Genomic DNA, 17,681 nt, shown 5'->3' on the forward strand with positions numbered 1-17,681 from the left:
GGGAAGTGATGTGATTGTCTAACCGCCATGCTGTACACCTGTCACAAATGCAAATAATATTGAACATCAACTGTAATCGAAAAATAAAATTAAATAAATATGAAAAGGTTACATATTGTATAATTCTGTATAAATATATGATTACACATTATATAAACATATATATGTATGTATGTTTACTTTAGAAAGTGGAATGTACATGTTATGAGTTACTTTGAATATTATGTCTAAAATGTGCTATTATACAAGCCGTTTTCCATGTTGTAAACTCTGCATGAATTGACACCACTTTACAAGCTGCGTGTCATTTCAGACAACAGAACACAACCAGACCCTTTCTTCATCCACCTGCTTTCACCTGTTCTTCTTGTAACTAATGATTGGATGAGTGACATTGCGCATAAAGATTTTTCTCTGCTTGGGATATTTAAGCTGACAGGCTACTCAAATGGCCAATATCAGGCCAAAGCATTTGACCATTTCACGCCTCTTCACACACAGGGTCGAACTGCTTCTCTCAGTCGCTGCACTGACACATCCACTCACTGAACACAGACCCACTGAGCCCCTCTGCGAGCTGGAGCCGATGCGGGGGATGCCAGGGGAGGAGCCAGGCGAGGCCCCTGCTCACTGAGCATGTATTTCAGTGACACTCGCAATAAGCAAGATTTGTTCTAAGATCAGCGATAACTGCTGTGGCGAAAAACATGTGTGGGCTGGATTGGGGGTGCAGGACAGCAGAGCATATTCTCAGTTTGTTGGCCAGGACGTCCCTGGGGACGTGACCCTGAACACTTGAGCACCTGAGTGGAGCGAGGAGCAGCCATGTGGTCCCTGGAGAGGAGGGGCCCACAGGGAGTCACGGCAGGGCGGGCGCCTGCGTGAGGACGGGCAGTGTCCAGGGACCAGGTGAGCAGGACCCGTGAGCCGGGCTGAGAGTGGTGGGAAGAGGCCGGACGGTCAGGGGCCCCTGTCCTGAGGGGCTGGCAGGCAGCGGTGAGGGGCGGGGAGTTCACTCTGCCCGAGGAGGGGGACACTGGAGTGTTGCGTGGGAGGTGGCGGTGAGGACGCGCCCTGATTCACAGTGGGAAGGCCACTGTGTCTGTCATGTGGGTGACGGGCATGAGGGGCAGCAGGAGCCCAGCTGGAAGGCCGTCTGCTTCCCGTTGTGAGAGGAGGGGTCCAGATGGGGTGTGGGAAGCGACTGGACCCAGGGCTGGTACAACCGAGGGCAGCGTTAGCGGTAATTCCCGGAGAACCACACCTGTACTCACTGACCTTAGTGTCACGGTTGGCTCCAGGTGGCCTACTGCCACAACCCAAAGTGAGATGCGTGGATCATTTAAACATCAACAGCAAGATAAATCCACATTTCCAAATGTTACACTCTCCCCATCCCTTTGTTCTCTAGGACATGTTGTTGAGGAACCTGTGGAGGGGGGGGGAAGGAACAGTGAGGACTCGCAGGGAGAGGATCACAGGGACTGAGGGGCAAAGGGATCAATGGGGGGGGGGACCTGTCCCTCTCCTGACAATTAGAAGAACACATGGTGGGCCATCGATGTTTCTGAGAAACACATCAAATTTGTGAAGTGAAAGAATGAACATTGAACTCAGAATGCAAACGACTCAGGAATCTTTTGAAGAAACGCCTACCTGAAAAGGACTCCAAGGAGGAGGAAGGCTCCAGGTGCAGGGCAAGTAAAGCTTTCCTTCCCACTCGGAGGGCAGAGGTGTCTGGGAGCAACTGGAGCCACGGAGAGGACAGTCAGGCAGGATGGAGAAGAGGCTGACCTGCAGGGGGCGCTCTGAGACGGCGATTTTACCCAGTGCGCTGCAAGAGTTTTAAAACATGCTTTACCTGACTGTTTAGTCAGGGGCACTGACCTCTTTTCCCTCAGGCTGTCAAATTAAAAGTGACAACAGCCAACACAACGCTAGCCATCGTGTGTGAGTGAATGAAAATTATACTCATCCTTTTGTCAGATTGGCAAAAATAGAACATTCTTTTTGGTGTGCCACGGAATTTTAGCAATTAGTTTGTGTGTGCATGAGATGAAAAAAGCTGAAAGTCGCTGGCTTGGAGTGTTCCCTCCCCAGGCACAGGCTGAGCGCTCAGCAGATCTGACACCCAAAGGTGCCCCTGTGTCCTCTGCCCCCATCAGTGCCTGTGCTCCCCTCCCGCATCTCCCCTCCCAGATGACGTCCTGCATCTGGGACCAGCTCCCCCATTTCCGAGACTGGTGGAGGCCGAAGGCTCAGATTCTGTGTCACTGACCCAGAAATAGGCATCGCGGGGTCTGCAGGAAGTGAGCGTGTCCGGGGGACGTGGCAAATCAACCACGACCCCTGTAACCAAGAGCATGCGTGGCTTCATTCAACCCTCATCACTCAGGGACAAGGGCACAATTTTGTTTTCTTTTCCTTATCTATTCACCTGCATCTGCAGGAGCCGGTGAGCCGGGCAGTGAGGAGGAAAGGAGGCCGTGAGGGGCGGGAGGACCTGACTCGTGTGCTCACTCCCCTCCCCTGTGGAGGGAGAAGGGGGAGGTGGGACAGCTGGACGGGGCTCAGCCAACCAGACCACACGGGTAGGGGCATCTCAGGAGAAAGACGGTGCGGGGGGGCCCCACTGGGAGCGGAGGTGGGCGGGCCGTCAGGACCGGCGTGTGGGCGGGGGTAAGAGGAGGAGCACTGGGAGGAGACACCGTGATCTGTGTCCTTCAAGGGGATGCTTGGGAATATGGCCTCCAGTAGTTTTATTTGTAATGACTTTTCCGAATGGATAATTATCTTCATAATTTCATCATGATTCTTTTTTAATATTTATTTATTTATCTTTAGAAGGAAAGGAAAGAGAGAGGGAGAGAAATATCAGTGTATGGTTGCTTCTTGTGCATCCCCTGCTGGGAACTGGCCTGCAACCCAGGCATGTGCCCTGATGGTGAATCGAACCTCGATCTCTTGGTTCACAGGCTTGCGCTGAATCCACTGAGCTACAGCAGCCAGGGTCATGTTGATTCTTAGTACCATAGAAGAATTATTTTATTTTTATCAAATTATATTTTCATCATTTTATACCTTTTGTCATTTATTCTTTTTTTAATTTTTTTAAATTTATTTTTTGTTGATTATGCTGTTACAGTTGTTCTATTTTCCCCTTCATTCCCCTCCACCCTACTCCCCATCCCCACCATTACCCCCCCTTTAGTTTATGACCATGTGTCTCAAGTTCTTTAGATTCTATATTTCCCATACTATTCTTGCCCCCCATCTGTTTTCTATTTACTGTCTATGCTACTTATTTTCTGTACCTTCTCCCCCCTTCTCCTCCTCCCACCCCCCTGTTGCTAACCCTCCTTGAGATCTTCATTTCTATGTTTCCACTCCTGATCTAGCTGTCCTCTTAATTTGCTTTTGTTTTAGGTGTGGTTGTTAATAACTGTGAGTTTGTTGTCCTTTCACTGTTCATGTTCTTTTTTTTAACTTCTTTTTCTTAGCTAAGTCCCTTTAACATTTCATATAATAAGGGCTTGGTGATGATGAACTCCTTGAATTTGATCTTATCTGAGATGCACTTTATCTGTCCTTCCATTCTAAATGAAAATTTTGCTGGATAGAGCAATCTTGGTTGTAGGTCTTTGGATTTCATGACTTGAAATACTTCTTTCCAGCCCCTTCTTGCCTGTAAGGTCTCTTTTGAGAAATCTGCTGACAGTCTGATGGGAACTCCTTTGTAGGTGACTGTCCCCTTATCTCTTGCTGCTTCTAGGATTCTCTCCTTCATTTTAATCTTGGCTAATGTAATGATGATGTGCCTTGGGGTGTTCCTTCTTGGGTCCAACTTCTTTGGGACTCTCTGAGCTTCCTGGATTTCCTGGAAGTCTCTTTCCTTTGCCATAATGGGGCAGTTCTCTTTTATTATTAGTTCAAATAAGGTTTCCACTCATGGTTGTTCCTCTTCCCCTTCTGGTACCCCTATAATTCGGATATGGGAAGGTTTAAAGATGTCCTGGAGGTTCCTAAGTCTCTCCTCATTTTTTTGAATTCTCGATTCTTCATATTTTTCTGTTTGGTCATTTTTTCCTTCCTTCTGGTCTACTCCCTTGATTTGAGTCCCAATTTCCTTTCCATTACTATTGGTTTCCTGTGCATTACCATTCATTCAATTAGTTTAGCCTTCATTTGTTCCTCTAATTTGTGACTAAAATCAACCAGTTTCTGTGAGCATCCTGATCACCAGTGTTTTGAACTGTGCATCTGAAAGTTTGGCTATTTCTTCATTGCTTAGATTTATTGGCTCTAGGGCTCTGAGTTGTTCTTGAGCCATGTTTTGATCTGTTTGTGCCTGTTACATATGAGGAGTGGAGCCTTAGGTTTTCACCAGAGCGGGGCCACCCAGGTTGCTGGTTTGTGACACTGTATGTGGGGGCGGGGTCAGAGAGGGAGCAATGGTGGTCCTCTCTGCTCACCCAGTCAGCCTCACAGCTCGCCCCCATCTGTTTATCTGAGCGCAAATGTGCGAGCCCACCGCCCTGTGCTGCATGGTCTCAATGCTAGGTCCTTCACTGGTTTATCTGCGTGCAAATGCGTGACCGAATGCAGACAGCCAGCCGCGCCTCTTTCCTGTGTCCGCCCGTAGCTAGCCAGCACCTGGGATCCGTGCCCTCGGCTGCCTGCACACCGCCCAGGTCAGGGATTTTTTTTTGCCCAACCAGCTCCACTGCTGGCTTCGCCCCTCTCACCAGTTTAGCTGAGAGGTTCATTATTTTCAGACTCCGTTTTGTCAATTTTCTGTGTGGTTTGGTTGCGTTTATTGTTGTTAAAACTGTGTTGTTTTTAGATTTGGTTGTGCGAGGACACAAAGTGTTTCCACCTAGGCCTCCATCTTGGCGGAAGTCCCTTGTTTGTTTGTTTGTTTAATTTCCACTGTTTTTTCTACATTTAGTTGAAATTCTGTGTTTAAGAGCTACCGCTCCCTATTCTGAGTTTTACCAACACCCTTCAGGGTGGGAAGAAGCCGGAACCTGTGCAAGTCTGTCATGTCTCTGCCCTGGCCGGTGGCAGCTCAGCTGGTTGGAAAGCCGTCCTGACAGCCAAGGGTGTGGGTTCACTCTCCAGTCAGGGCTCGTGCCAATGACGCATCCATAGTGGAACGACACATCGATGTTTCTCTCTCTCTCTCCCAAATCAATTTTTAAAAACATCTGTCATTTACAGCATAAGAAATAGTGAGAAAGAATAGGTTAACATGACAAAAGAACAGAAATGATCTTTTACACAGCCTGCTCTAGATTGTAACCCTCCGTAAAGGCAGACCAGGTCTGGCTTGCCCAGACAGCAGTGGGTCACTCGAAGTCTGAAGCATCTGCTTTGGTACACAGTTGGCACTCAGTTCATGTTTGTGGGATGCAGCAAGAGAAACTAGATTAATTGTAAGCAGTGAAGGGATTTAGAGGGTGAGTTTTACCTCATTTTATTCTGCACTGTCTTGTGAAGTCACTGAAGCACAGGACAAAGGAAAGGGAACATACAGAGATTTCCAGAGACACGGACCGGAGGTGAGGACTAATGTCTCTGAGGCCACTGTGGTCCCTGCCACCCCTGCTTTGGTGGGCGATCTTCAGGAATTCCCCAGTGACCTCCGTCACTGACTGCTTCTTGAAAACCCTTGCCTGTCACATCTAGTGACGTGTGATCTCCTCAGTTCCACGTTAAACCCCCAGAGAGAAGGAAATCCTGTGGTGCTTGTCTTTCTCTGACTGGCTTATTTCACTTAGCATAATGTTATCCAGGTCCAACCGTGCTGTCACAAAGGGTAACATTTCTTCTTTACAGTGGAGTAGTATTCCATTGTGTAAATATGTACCGTGGCTGTTTCATCCACTCATCTACAGATGGACACTTGGCCTGCTTCCAAATCTTGGTGATTGTAAATAACACTGCAATGAACATAGGGGTGCACATACACTTTGGAATTCGTGTTTCCAATTACTTCAGATAAATTCCCGGAAGGAGAATTGCAAGTTTGGCTTTTTAAAATTTAAATTATGTCACGGTTCGATTCCCAGTCAGGGCACAGACCTGCGTGAAGGCCAGTTCCAAGCAAGGGACACATGAGAGGCAACCATACATTGATATTTCTCTTCCTCTCTCCTTCCCTTTCCCTCTCAAGATAAATAAATAAAGTCTTTGAAAAAATATCTTAAAAATAATAAATAAATAAAATTAAAATTATGTATATTGGATACTTCTAAACCTTTCAAGTAGGATAACCAATGGGCTTTTTGTAGACCCCAAATACACAGTACACTGGGATAAAAAGAAAATTTTCTTTAAAAACTTTTTTGAGTACAGGTCTTGAATGGTGTTACTTATATACCTGGGGTCCTTCAAAGTTTTTAAATGTATTTTTTAATATTTCCCAAGACTTCTAAGTAGAATATTAACAGTTTGGGGGAGGCAGGTTGACGCTCTTGGCATTTACTAGAATTATATCAACTCAATGTAGTAAAACAGCTGGATGATAGAAATTCTTACTGGTTGTTGATGACTCTGAACTTTAGGGAACACTGTTGGTAATGAAATAATGGTGGAAAGCCACATGTCATACAGCTCTGAATATATAAAGAAGCCTCCTAAACATAAATAGAAAGATGGCCAGAATTCATGACCAGTAGCAAAAAGCATTGCTATACAATTACTTCAACTTTGTTGCTTCTAAGCATCACAACTGCAGTAGCGGTTTGTGTATTTCATGTTATGAACCTCTTAAAAGGACTGATCTTTAAATAAAATCTGGATGAACAGTCACATATATGGAACACATTATTTTTAACATGCAATTTGATAGAGAAAATCTTTCATAACACAAATCCATTGGGGGAAAATTGATGAAAAGTTCAAAACCACTGACCTAAGACTCTTCTCCCAGAGTGTCTCTGAACAGTTTGTAGGACAACAGACTCCCCCGGAGGCACCTGCACAGCTGCAGATAAAAGACCCCAGCAGTGGTCCTGGTTTTAGCTGTGAGGCTTCAGAGTAGTGGGTGAATGGCATCCCCTTTTCAGATTCCGGCCAGGTTTCCGTCTGCCACACTGGCCTCCTGGGCCTCATGTTTCTGGAGGGTTGACTTGGAGCCTTGCACTCATGTAGCATCCAGACTGTGAGTGACGGCAGAGACAGAGCAATGACAATGACATTTCTGTCATCAGTGCGTGGGAGCTCCATTTTCATGGACCTGTCGATTTGGTTTACCCTTCAGTGGGTAAATCTCTCCCCTGAGTAGGGCTGAATGGTGGTCAGCTTTTAAATGGGAACAGTTTTGCTGTTTAGATGGGAAGGTCCTCAGATCAGCCCCTGAGCACTGAAGAGAAAACGGGTAGGACAGGCCTCTCTTCACTTGGCTCTAAAAATAATGCAGCCTGGATAACAACATGGGGTTGCACCAGGCGTTGTGCAAACTGTGACAGACGTGATTTATATTTTCTCCCCTAGCTGACTGCGTTCTGCAGGACAGGAGCTTCAGTGACTGTCACACCTGCTTAGTGTTTCTTTTTTCCAGTGTGGAGTGAGGCAGTGTGAGGGCACCACTGTGAGGTGGGCTTCTGGCGCCCCCTTGTGCTCTGTGGGGAAAGATCATTTCCAAAGCAAGCAGGTGAAGGATCATCTTTCAACCACTGCACCCTCTACAGACAGCCAGGCTTAACTATGTTTTGACCGTCCTTGCTGAACCAAGAAACCAGTCATTGATGACTCTAGAATTTTAAGTTGAGAACACCTCATAAGAGTCAATCTTGGCTCGTTTTCCTTCCTACATTGTTTCAGTGCCGATTTCCCAACCTCAGCACTGCTGACGTTTGGGGCTGTGTGGTTCTGCGTTGCGGGGAGGCTCTTGTGTGCACTGCAGGGGACAGAGCAGCGTTCCTGGCTTCTACCCACCAGATGCCACCGGTGCAGGCACCCCCTCCAGTTGTGACAACTGAGAAACATCTCTAAACATTGAAAATGTCCCAGGGGCCAAAATCACCCAGGTTGAGGACTCCTGTGTTAGCAAATCAGAAGCAGAAGTACCACAAAACAAACATCTTTGCTCCTTGGAAGTTGAGACCTAAGTAAAGTATGTGTGATCGTGCTGTGTGGGAGGGCTTCCAAGGAATTCAAATGCTCTGTGAATGCAAAGGAGCTACTGTGAAGTCTGCTACTTGTTTTCCTTTTGAGAAACTGTGGCCGCTGCCACTCTGATGATTCGGAACCTGCAGGAGTGATGCCATCTGGGTCTTTCTCCCCCCGGCCCTGGCCCTTCTCTTCTTTGCCTGTAACAACACGAGCACGTTAGGTGATAGTCAGACAGGTAGTAGGTACATTAAAGGTGAAGCAGGACAGAGAGGAAGGAGGAAGTAGCATAAGAGGGAACGTGTCCTCACCTAATCTGAATGAAACGACAGCTTTCATATCTGCTCCATGTTGCCCCAGTGGTAGAAGAACTTTGGGTTTCATAGTTATACTCCCTGGACCTTAATGTTTATTCAGCAAACCTTCACTAAGGGCCTCTTTGTCCTAAACCCTCAATTCCAATCGGGACAGGACACACTTCCTGTCCTCAGAGAGCTCACAGTGAGACAGAGAAAGGAGTGATGGGAAGAAAATGCCAAGCCCTAAAACTGGGCGGGGACTGCATCCTTTTTATTCTGTGGTGCTCCCCAAAAGGAGTAGTGAGCCTGTGGCCATGACAGAATAAAGTTTCTGTTCTGTCGGGCCGCCATAGTGACATACCAGAGACTGGACTGAAACAGGAGGAATTTATCTCTCACAGCTCTGGAGACGGGAAGTCCAAGGTCGGGGCGCCAGCAGGGTCGGTGTCTTAGGAGAGTCCTCTCCTTGGGTCGCAGGTGGCTTCTTTCTTGCTGTGTCCTCACGTGACTTTCCCTGGGAGCTTGTGGGTGGGTAGAGAGAGGAGGCGAGCTCTCTGGCGTCTCTTACAGGAGAACTGATTGTACCATGAGGCCCCACCTCAGGCCCTTCCCTCACACCTGTCTGCACAAACATCACATTGGGGGCAGGCCTTCCACATGGGGATTGATGGGGGCGTCAGTTCAGTGCGTAGTAAGTACAACATCGTTTTCTCAGGAGTTTCAGGAATTATTATGACACGGCCTGGTGTCGTGGTCTTACAAACAGCCTGGAACACAAACCTGAGGCAGAGAGAACCCTTCCGCACTGACTTCTCAGAGCAGAACTGGGGAGCTGTGCCGTCCCCTCCTGTCCCCGGAAGGGGGCGCTCGGCGGGGACGCAGCTCTGCCCTGGTTCAGGCCCGGGCTCTGCACTGGGCACTGGTCTCCCTGTCTGCACCGACGTGCACACCAGGGCTTCCTCCCCCGGGGGGCGCTGCGGTCCTACAGCGCCCCCTGAGTCCGTTGGAGCAGGAACCTTCTCAGAGTCTGTGATGTTTCTGTTCTGAGTCGCGCAGCGAAGTTCGCAGTGTGAGCGGAGCTGCCACTGTGCACAGAGCTGTGTGTGCCGGGGTGAGGGCGGGGAATCCTGGTGACGTTGTGCGGACACCAGCTGTTGGTCATTTTGGGTTTAATGTCCTGACGGGTCTGACCGTGGTTCCGCCGTCTGGGAGGACGTGTCCCCTGTTTTCAAGTTTTACCATCAGCTGTCTTCCATTCACCCTGAAACGTCAGGAAACCCGCCGTCTCAGCCCCGTGGTTCCTTGTGTAGAGCATGTGTGTGACTCACACACGTGAACTAGTCACATGCTGTTACTCACGGTATGTTCGCATTCTACAAATCAGGGGAGAGTGAAAACACGACTAAGGGAAAGATGTCTCTCCTGTCTGCCACCTCTGGAATTTGTGTTTCACAGTTATTTTTGTTGGTGCTGCTTTTTCAACCGAGTATGTTCCCATTGTTGTAGGTCAGCAAACTGTAGCTTGTTTTTGTAAGTGCGGTTCTCCCGGGACGTGGCCCCAGTTATTTACAGGTTGTCTGCCGCTGCTTGTACCCACTGTGCAGTGCTGGTGGTCAGGAGCAAAGGGAAAGGTGACTGTCCCTTTAAGTGCACTAGTGACATAGTCTAAAACTACTCACTGACCTTCTGAAGGTCTGAGAGATTAACACCAGAGAATAAACCCCAAAGCCTGCTGCCCCCCCGCACAGAGGACTGCCCCCCGGGAAAGAGCGGGTGCTGAGTGTTGGGAACACCTGTGCTCCGTGTCCTGAAGCAGCTGGAGGGTCTCCAGGACCCCGGGAAGGATGGGGAAGTGCCTGGGGAGCCGGCCCCTCAGACCGAAAAGAAATGATCAGACCCCAGGTTTGGTATGAGGAGGGTTTCCCTTTTCAGGATTTGGTTCTCGGGGAGGCCTGAGCCGACCCTTCTCTGGGTCCCTGCACCCCCTGTCCAGCTGCACAGAGTAATTCCGAGCTCCTTTCTCCTAGGGAGGCAAGTACGTGCAGGCGGTGATTCAGTACGGGAAGATCGTGACCTGGTTGGAGATGGAGTACGGCTTGTCAGAGAAGGAATCTAAAGCTTCAGATGCCTTTCTGCTCGCCGCCTTCCTGAACCTGGCCATGTGCTACCTGAAGCTCCGAGAATACATCAAAGCCGTGGAGTGCTGCGACAAGGTGCAGTCGGCGTGGGGGGCGCTTCCCACACCCCACAGCTTCCCTCCACCCTCACCCCTGGGCTGCTGTTCCTTCTTCTCAGCCAAGGGTCAGCGGGTTTCTTATTTGGCTTCGTGTATTTATGTCTGGGAGTATTTGTTCCTCAGTAGGAACTGGGAAATTCAGAAGGGTTTCAATTAAAGACTTTCCTGATGCCTAGACTATTGATAGTAATACATTAGGAATAAAAGGTTTGAGAGGATGAAACAAATTTTACCCATGACCTTCCTCAAATCTATGGCACTTACAGCTCCTCAGGTTCGGTTCAATAAGAACAGGTTTGACTGGAGCCTTTCAGGACTTACTGTGACGATGGCAGCTGCTCAGGTGGAGGCGGTGTGGAGAAGCCACTGTCCCTGTCACCACGTTTACTCCCTTGGCAGGAGCACACGAGACCACCCTGAGGGGCCCACCGGCCGTCCTCGGCCCTCTCCCTGTCCACACCTGTGCCGCTGCTGCCGCTCCCGGTCTTTCAGGACTCGGCTGTGCGGGGCCAGTGTCCCTCTGCAGTGTGTCCGATGTCCCTGTGCACCACCAGCACAGCTGCCTGTCCCGTCAGGTGTCTGGTCTCAGAGTGAGCGTGTGTGTTGTGCTGTGGGTGCAGCTGATGGTGGGGTGTGTCGTCAGGGTAAACAGAAAGGGATCCAAAAAACAAGCCACTGTTTCACAAATTCTTTGAAAGATCATTTTTGAATTCTGGTATTTTTAATTTTGTGGATCAGTACCTTTCCTATCACGTCTCACTAAATTTTTGCCTAAGAAAGAAACATTGCTGTTAATTACACTGTTTAAGCTTTTTGCTTCTTTCTTTGTATTATGATAGTGTAAAGTTATTCAAAATTCACGCACTGCAGACACACACAGGAACATGAAGGTCCCTTGTGAAATCCCCACTGACGTCTCTTCAAGGCCCGTCATTGTCTCACACACATTCCCTCCGTGTTTCCCACACAGAAGAGCAGATGGGTGCGCTTTTCAAACCTGAGAATATACAGCTTTAAACACATCTTTCTGCATCGTACCAGTCTATCACGTAACTCTGCCTCATCCCTTTAAATATCTATTCAGTACCTACTGTGTGCATCTGTGGTCTATCTAGCCAACCGCCTTTGACAGATTCCCGGGTATTTGGTGTTACAAACTCCGCAGTGTCTCCCTGTGCTGACTCGTGGGCTTGTTTCTACAGGACAGATTGTCGAAGTGGGAATGCTGGGTGAAAAGACATGATTTTAATACATTCACATTTTCACCTTGAATGCTATATGTTATCATTGAACATTATCAGTGTTTCTTTCCTAATATCATCGTCAACAATACATTTTATTTTTATTTCTTATTGCATGTTTTCCCATTGTTTTTCATTTGCACTTTGGTGAATTTCCTGTTCACAGCCTGGACTACACTGTCCATTTCCGACTGACTGAGATGGCTTGGACGTCATGGCTGTCACCCCGCGGTCTGACAGTCAGGGTGCTGGGCCCCTTCTTGTCTGTGTTTAACCTGGTTGATAGCATATTTCTTGTGAAGAAAGTTTTGCTGATTTCATACTCAAATCCGTCTTCTCCTTTCTAGTTAAAGGTCTTCCCCACCTTAATAAGATAAAAATAACCCCATTCAATACTTGCAAAACCTAGTCCAACTAGGTTTATTTTTTTTTAATATTTTAAAATAAGGCTACTATATTTTCAGAGGGGTTGCATGTAAATACACTTGGTTTAGAATATATTTTGTGTTTATGATGTGGTAAGAACTAACTCTCATCTCCGTCATGGGCGGCTGCTGTCTGGGCCCCATTGACTGCAGAGCCGATTCGTGCTCTGAGGACCTGCCTCTGAACACTTCGTTCTGTCCCACTGGCCTCTGTGCCCGCGGACCAGTGACCGAGCTGGTTTAGTGTCGGTAGTTTAGTGGTGTATCTTTTCCTCAGGTAAGGCATGGCCCTCTTATTACTTTTGTTTTTTCAAAATTTTCCTAGTCATTCTTGGGCACTGATTCCTTCCATGAAACTTTAAAACGTACTTCTCAGGATCCCCCTTCCAGACCCTTTAGTGATCTTAGAGAAATTGTATTAAATACAGAAATTAATTCCGGTAGTGAGTTGTATTTTGATCAGTAGCATAGAATAACCTTGAGCCCATCTTTCAGTGTGCTTTTTCTACAAATTAGTGAGTTATTGGCCAGAAAGCTTTAGTGAGTTATTTAAATACTGAGTGTCTTTAAAATGCCCACTAGTTACACTCATTCTCTCTAAAACCGAACCGTGCATTCTAGGCCCTGGGACTGGACCGCACCAACGAGAAGGGCTTGTACCGCAGGGGTGAGGCCCGTCTGCTCATGAACGAGTTCCAGCTGGCCGAGGGCGACTTCGAGAGGGTGCTGGCGGTCAACCCCCAGAACAAGGCCGCGAGGCTGCAGATCTCCGTGTGCCGGAAGAGGGGGAAGGAGCACAACGAGCGGGACCGCAAGACCTACGCCAACATGTTCTCCAAGTTCGCAGAGCGGGACGCCAAGGTGTGTGCAGAAGCCCCTTCCCTGCAGAACCCCGGGAGCACGGAGCAGGGAGCGCGGTGCGGTCTGGCCCGAGGCTGGAGCGGGTCCAGGGTGGGTGGGGCTGTTCCTACACCAACAGCAGGAAGTAGGGGCACTGACTTGTCTGTGCGGGACACAAGGAAACTTCATTCCCTGGGAATTAAACAAATCAGGCACTTCAGGTTTTTTCCAAATCACACCTGCAGGTTGAGACCTCCGATTTTCCCAGCAGCTGGGCTGTGGTGGGGAGGCCCAGCCTCCCGCCCTCCCCCTGGAGGTTCCTGGCCAGTGGCACACAGGTCAGCCTCCCTGCCACAGAGCTGTATCCTGAGCTCATCCTGCGCTCCTCACCCTCTTTTGTCACATGGACTTGATTATTTAATGGTGGCGAGCTAGTCATTTAACCAAAGAAAAGTACACTCTCCCACTCTAAACCATTGGCAGCACAGCCCTGACTGACCCACTCAGGAAACCGAAATGAAGTCCTTGCACCGCCCTCTCCTGTCAGACTTGACAGACGGTCGGTGGGGCCAGGAATGACTCGAACATTTCACTCATTTCTTCCTCAGGAAGAGGCCAGTAAAGCAGTGGGCAAGAAGACATTAGAAGGGGTCACCAATCAACAAGGAACAGGAAGTCCTGCAAAGGAAGAAGGGCGAGCTAGAGACCACGTATGACGCCACGCAAAGGAGGGAAGAGTCCTAATGAACTCGGCCTGCTCCCCGGGCTTTCCCCAACTCAGGACTGACCGTGTTCAATGTGCAGTTTGTCACAGTCTGTGTGATTCTGGAAGCACAGGGCAAAACCAGTAGTCCCCACAAAGCCACACTCTGCTGCTGCCGCCCAGTGCTGCCATTGAGGGGAGGTGAGGGACCACTGTGGGGACACAAACAGGTGGCCGTTGGTGTGGAGAGGTGGGGCCGGCAGCGGAAGTCCAGCTCATTTCAGTTTAGGTCGGTGTCCACTGTGCAGTGCAGGGTTCCCGGATGCTCCTGACCATCGGGCTGTCTGTTAGGTGTCACGTGTGATAGAATTTCAGTAGCACTTCAGAAACCTGCAAATGAAGGCCTCCTGAATTCCTCCTTTCCTGCAGATGGATGGGGGAGAGGAGGGTGGAGCTCTGTGTGTTAAATCACTGAAGTGCTGCGAATGCGACTGTTGCATTTTTAACCAGCAGAAGCCACAGTGGAGGGGCCTGCTGTCCCCTCAGCAGGGGACCTGCTGCTCAGGCCCACAGCAGCATCACAGACTTGGCACCAAGAACCTCACAGGCCACTTGCTTGCAGACTTAGCCCCGCCCCCTCCTGAGTGGTCCCGCCCCCCTCTGAGCTGGCTTTCTACCACCCCTGCCTGTCCCTGAGGAGGAATTCTGTCATTCCTGAGACTCTCTTCAGCAATGACAGGGAGCAGAGGGGTGTCTGGGTCAGTTTTCTGTGTTTTCGGTGAGGTTCTGAGAGGCCGAGGTGTGGAAAGAGCCATCAGAATCGTGCTTTTTTCCTTCATCTGCTCCTTTTAGGAAACAATGTTGACCGCAGTCCCGCTTGTCAGCCTCGCTGTTACTCAGTACCCGATTTCCACACCAACCCTTGCTGTTCAGAATGTACGACTTGCTCTTGTACCGTCTCTGACCAGGAGTGGATGTATTTACACGTCCACAAAGGACCCATGCAGCTTTTTCTGTTGTCTTTTAAAACTTACTGGCTCATACACTGGTTTATGGTACTTATTTACAAACCTCTCTCATGAAACAAATCCGCCTTGATTTTTTACTATTATTAAGTAGCTGAATTTTCAAAAACAAATTCTGGGGATGGAAAACTCAGTAGTCGCTCTCCCGCATTAGGGTATTCCTCGCAGACCTGACACCCAGGGCTTTCTCTTCCTGCACTGAGAACTTCCCTGTGCTGGTGCAGGTTGTGAGGAAGAAGTGAAGAAAGCGCCCCCTGCAGGTGCATCTAGCTCAGAGTCCCTAATACTGGGGCCCTGAGTTAGGGCAGGTCTCAACCTCTGTACAGGTCCCTGAATCTTAGTCCTTCCTGGTGAACACGATGAGCCTGGCTTTCTAGTCCCACAACCTAAGGGGCACTCTTGGGAAAGCATTTGGCGACCTAAAGCACTCACTTCAGCCGCAGCATCTCACTGTTTTACATCGTAAAGAATGCTGGCAGTCATATTTTAGATTCGGTTTAATTCTGTGGCAGTTTTGACAAAACACTTCCATTATGGGGTTACGGCTCATTCAAAACTAAAAATAATGTCATTTCCTTTTATACCTGGGTTCTTAGCCATGGAACAAATGAAATTATATTCTGTTTCAGCATTAACAATAACTAAAATTGTTTTAGATTCTCAGTCATGCTTTTTTGTTTTTCCATGAGGTATTTCCTCCCAAAGCCCCAAATCTTACCTAGGAAATATGAAAAGCAGGAATTGATTTTGTTTGTGTGCTCAACTGTTTAGCATTTGCAGCTCTGTGGACGGGAGTGTGAGCCCAGTGAGCCCAAGACTGAGATTTGATCCTGAAAAGGCCACTTAGCTTTCTGCTGGTAACACATGAAAAGTGTCCACAATTAGATTAGCCCAGCCACTGTCCCCCAAGTGTGTCTGTGTTACCGGGGGTGGTGGGGCAGGCAAGAGTGTGGAGGAGACAGAGGGGAAGGGTGAGTGGGTGGGTCCGAGCAAACACTCAGAAGGTGACATCACCACTTGAGGAAAAGAAGCTTCATACATTCTTTCAGCAAACCCGGAAATCTTACACAGTTTGTCTAGAAATTGGCAAGTGTCTTTGAACTGTCTTTTAGATGTATATGGAGTGAAGTGAGTTCAAACCAAACCAAAAAAAACCATTCAGATCCACTTTTTTTTTCTATTCCTTAACTACAGAAACGTGGTTTCACATTGTTCTTGGTTTTGCTTAAGGTGTCTTCAGGGAAGGTTGTTTGGCTTGGAAAACCATAGTCAGCTGAGTGCAATGGGACAGGAAGGTGGCAAGGACAGCGTAGCCCTGCTCTGCACTGTGACATGCACCGTGAGTCCACACTGGGCTGAACACAGAGGAGTGACGTGTCTGTGTTCGAGTGAACCACGTAGTCAGGAAACAAGAGGATCTGTGTTTTCATTAACCGGTGGGTATTCGACCATTTTAAGTGATTGTAATGTAGGTTCAATTTGGGAAGAGATTTAATTTGCCCTTTAATAAAAATGTGAAATATAAGTAAGTCTATGTCAGCCGATGCCCCGTGGTAAGTATACATTCCTTCTTAAGCAGCATATTTCATTGGACAGTCATGGTCGCACAGTCTGAAGGCCTAAGGAGATGCTGTCACACGCCTTGGAGGACACATCACACACTACAAAAGGGAGGGGCTGTGGGCCTGGCCCAGGGGGTGCGCCTTTCTCCAGAGGTAGCACTGTCTCTAGACAGGGGACGCAGGCCCCAGGCCTTTCATTCTCTGAATTCCTTGCTTCATCTCTGCATTTGAGTCATACTCCTCCCCTTAGGCAGCTAAGTCATTTGGTAATGAGATAATACCCGTGTTTGCCTGTATTTCCTAAGCAAATAATAATTAAGCTGGGGACCTTGAGATGAGCCAGAGCAGCTTCCTGGCTGTGAATTTGAGATGCAGGTAATTGGAGGCAGCCCGCACCTGGCTGCAAAGCAGGAGGGGTGTCGGGAAGCACTTTGTCCTTCCTGACTGGTCTCTGTGACGACACCGAACTCCCCTCTCAGCGCAGCGCATTAGAACACCCTCTGTGACACTGGTGACCTGGGTGTCAGACACACAGAGTGTGGGGTGATTAGTCAGAATCCCAAACTCAGAATCCCCCAGCCCAGCTGTGCGTCATTTCCGTCCATTGGCTGCTTACGTGTTTGAGTGGCAATGGCTGACAGCGCTGTACAGAAAAGGACGTTCTCTAATGGATTGAAAATGTTGGGGGACCTTCGGGGCTCCCTTTGAGATTTCTCTCTCATGCACGTCTGACGTTTCTTTGGGGGGTAGGAGAGCATGTGGAGAACGCCCACTCATTCTGAGGCTGCTGCATTTGTATCGCTAATCTCTCTTTTTTTCTTCCTTTCTGAATCCTCACCCAAGGATTTGCTTTCTGGTTTGGGAGAGAGAGAAACATTGATGTGAGAAAGAAATATCAATTGGTCGCTTCCCATGCATGCCAGACCAGGGATCGAACCTGCAACCTAGGTGTGTGCCATGCCTGGGAATCAAACCTGCATCCTTTTGCTTTATAGGATGATGCTCCACCTAACTGAGTCACCCGGCCAGAGCTGAATAATTTATCTTTTCTAACTGCATGTAATCTATGTGTGACCTGAATAATACCCAACAAAAAGGGGACATCACTGAGTGTCATCCCAAGAAGCATCCTGTTGGAGCTAACTGCTACCCCTGGATGGGACAGTGGAGCAGAGCCATGATGCAGGGGCTCCCTGAGGACCTTGGAGACCCAGAGAGGGGAAGACCAATGGTAA

General features: G+C 48.6%; 1 protein-coding gene across 1 annotated transcript; it reads left to right on the forward strand.

Annotated features, from left to right (window-relative positions):
• The first annotated feature begins 10,400 nt into the window (after positions 1 to 10,400).
• On the forward strand, positions 10,401 to 14,893 carry LOC128627722 (peptidyl-prolyl cis-trans isomerase FKBP5-like). Its single transcript, XM_053667157.1, has 3 exons — positions 10,401 to 10,627; positions 12,938 to 13,177; positions 13,765 to 14,893. The coding sequence occupies exons 1-3, from the start codon at positions 10,499 to 10,501 to the stop codon at positions 13,870 to 13,872; spliced, it is 477 nt and encodes a 158-aa protein (XP_053523132.1). The 5' UTR covers positions 10,401 to 10,498; the 3' UTR covers positions 13,873 to 14,893.
• The last annotated feature ends 2,788 nt before the right edge of the window (positions 14,894 to 17,681 follow it).

This window comes from Artibeus jamaicensis, unplaced genomic scaffold, assembly GCF_021234435.1.
Source record: "Artibeus jamaicensis isolate MK-2021 breed Jamaican fruit bat unplaced genomic scaffold, CSHL_Jam_final contig_1305, whole genome shotgun sequence".
Lineage (NCBI taxonomy): Eukaryota > Metazoa > Chordata > Mammalia > Chiroptera > Phyllostomidae > Artibeus > Artibeus jamaicensis.

What these genes read in the sequence shown, in the direction of transcription:
- LOC128627722 (XM_053667157.1), top strand. Translation starts at nt 10,499, where the DNA reads ATGGAGTACGGCTTGTCAGAGAAGGAATCTAAAGCTTCAGATGCCTTT. An exon ending in CCGTGGAGTGCTGCGACAAG is followed by an intron (nt 10,628 to 12,937) that starts GTGCAGTCGGCG and finishes CGTGCATTCTAG; the next exon opens with GCCCTGGGACTGGACCGCAC. An exon ending in TCGCAGAGCGGGACGCCAAG is followed by an intron (nt 13,178 to 13,764) that starts GTGTGTGCAGAA and finishes TTTCTTCCTCAG; the next exon opens with GAAGAGGCCAGTAAAGCAGT.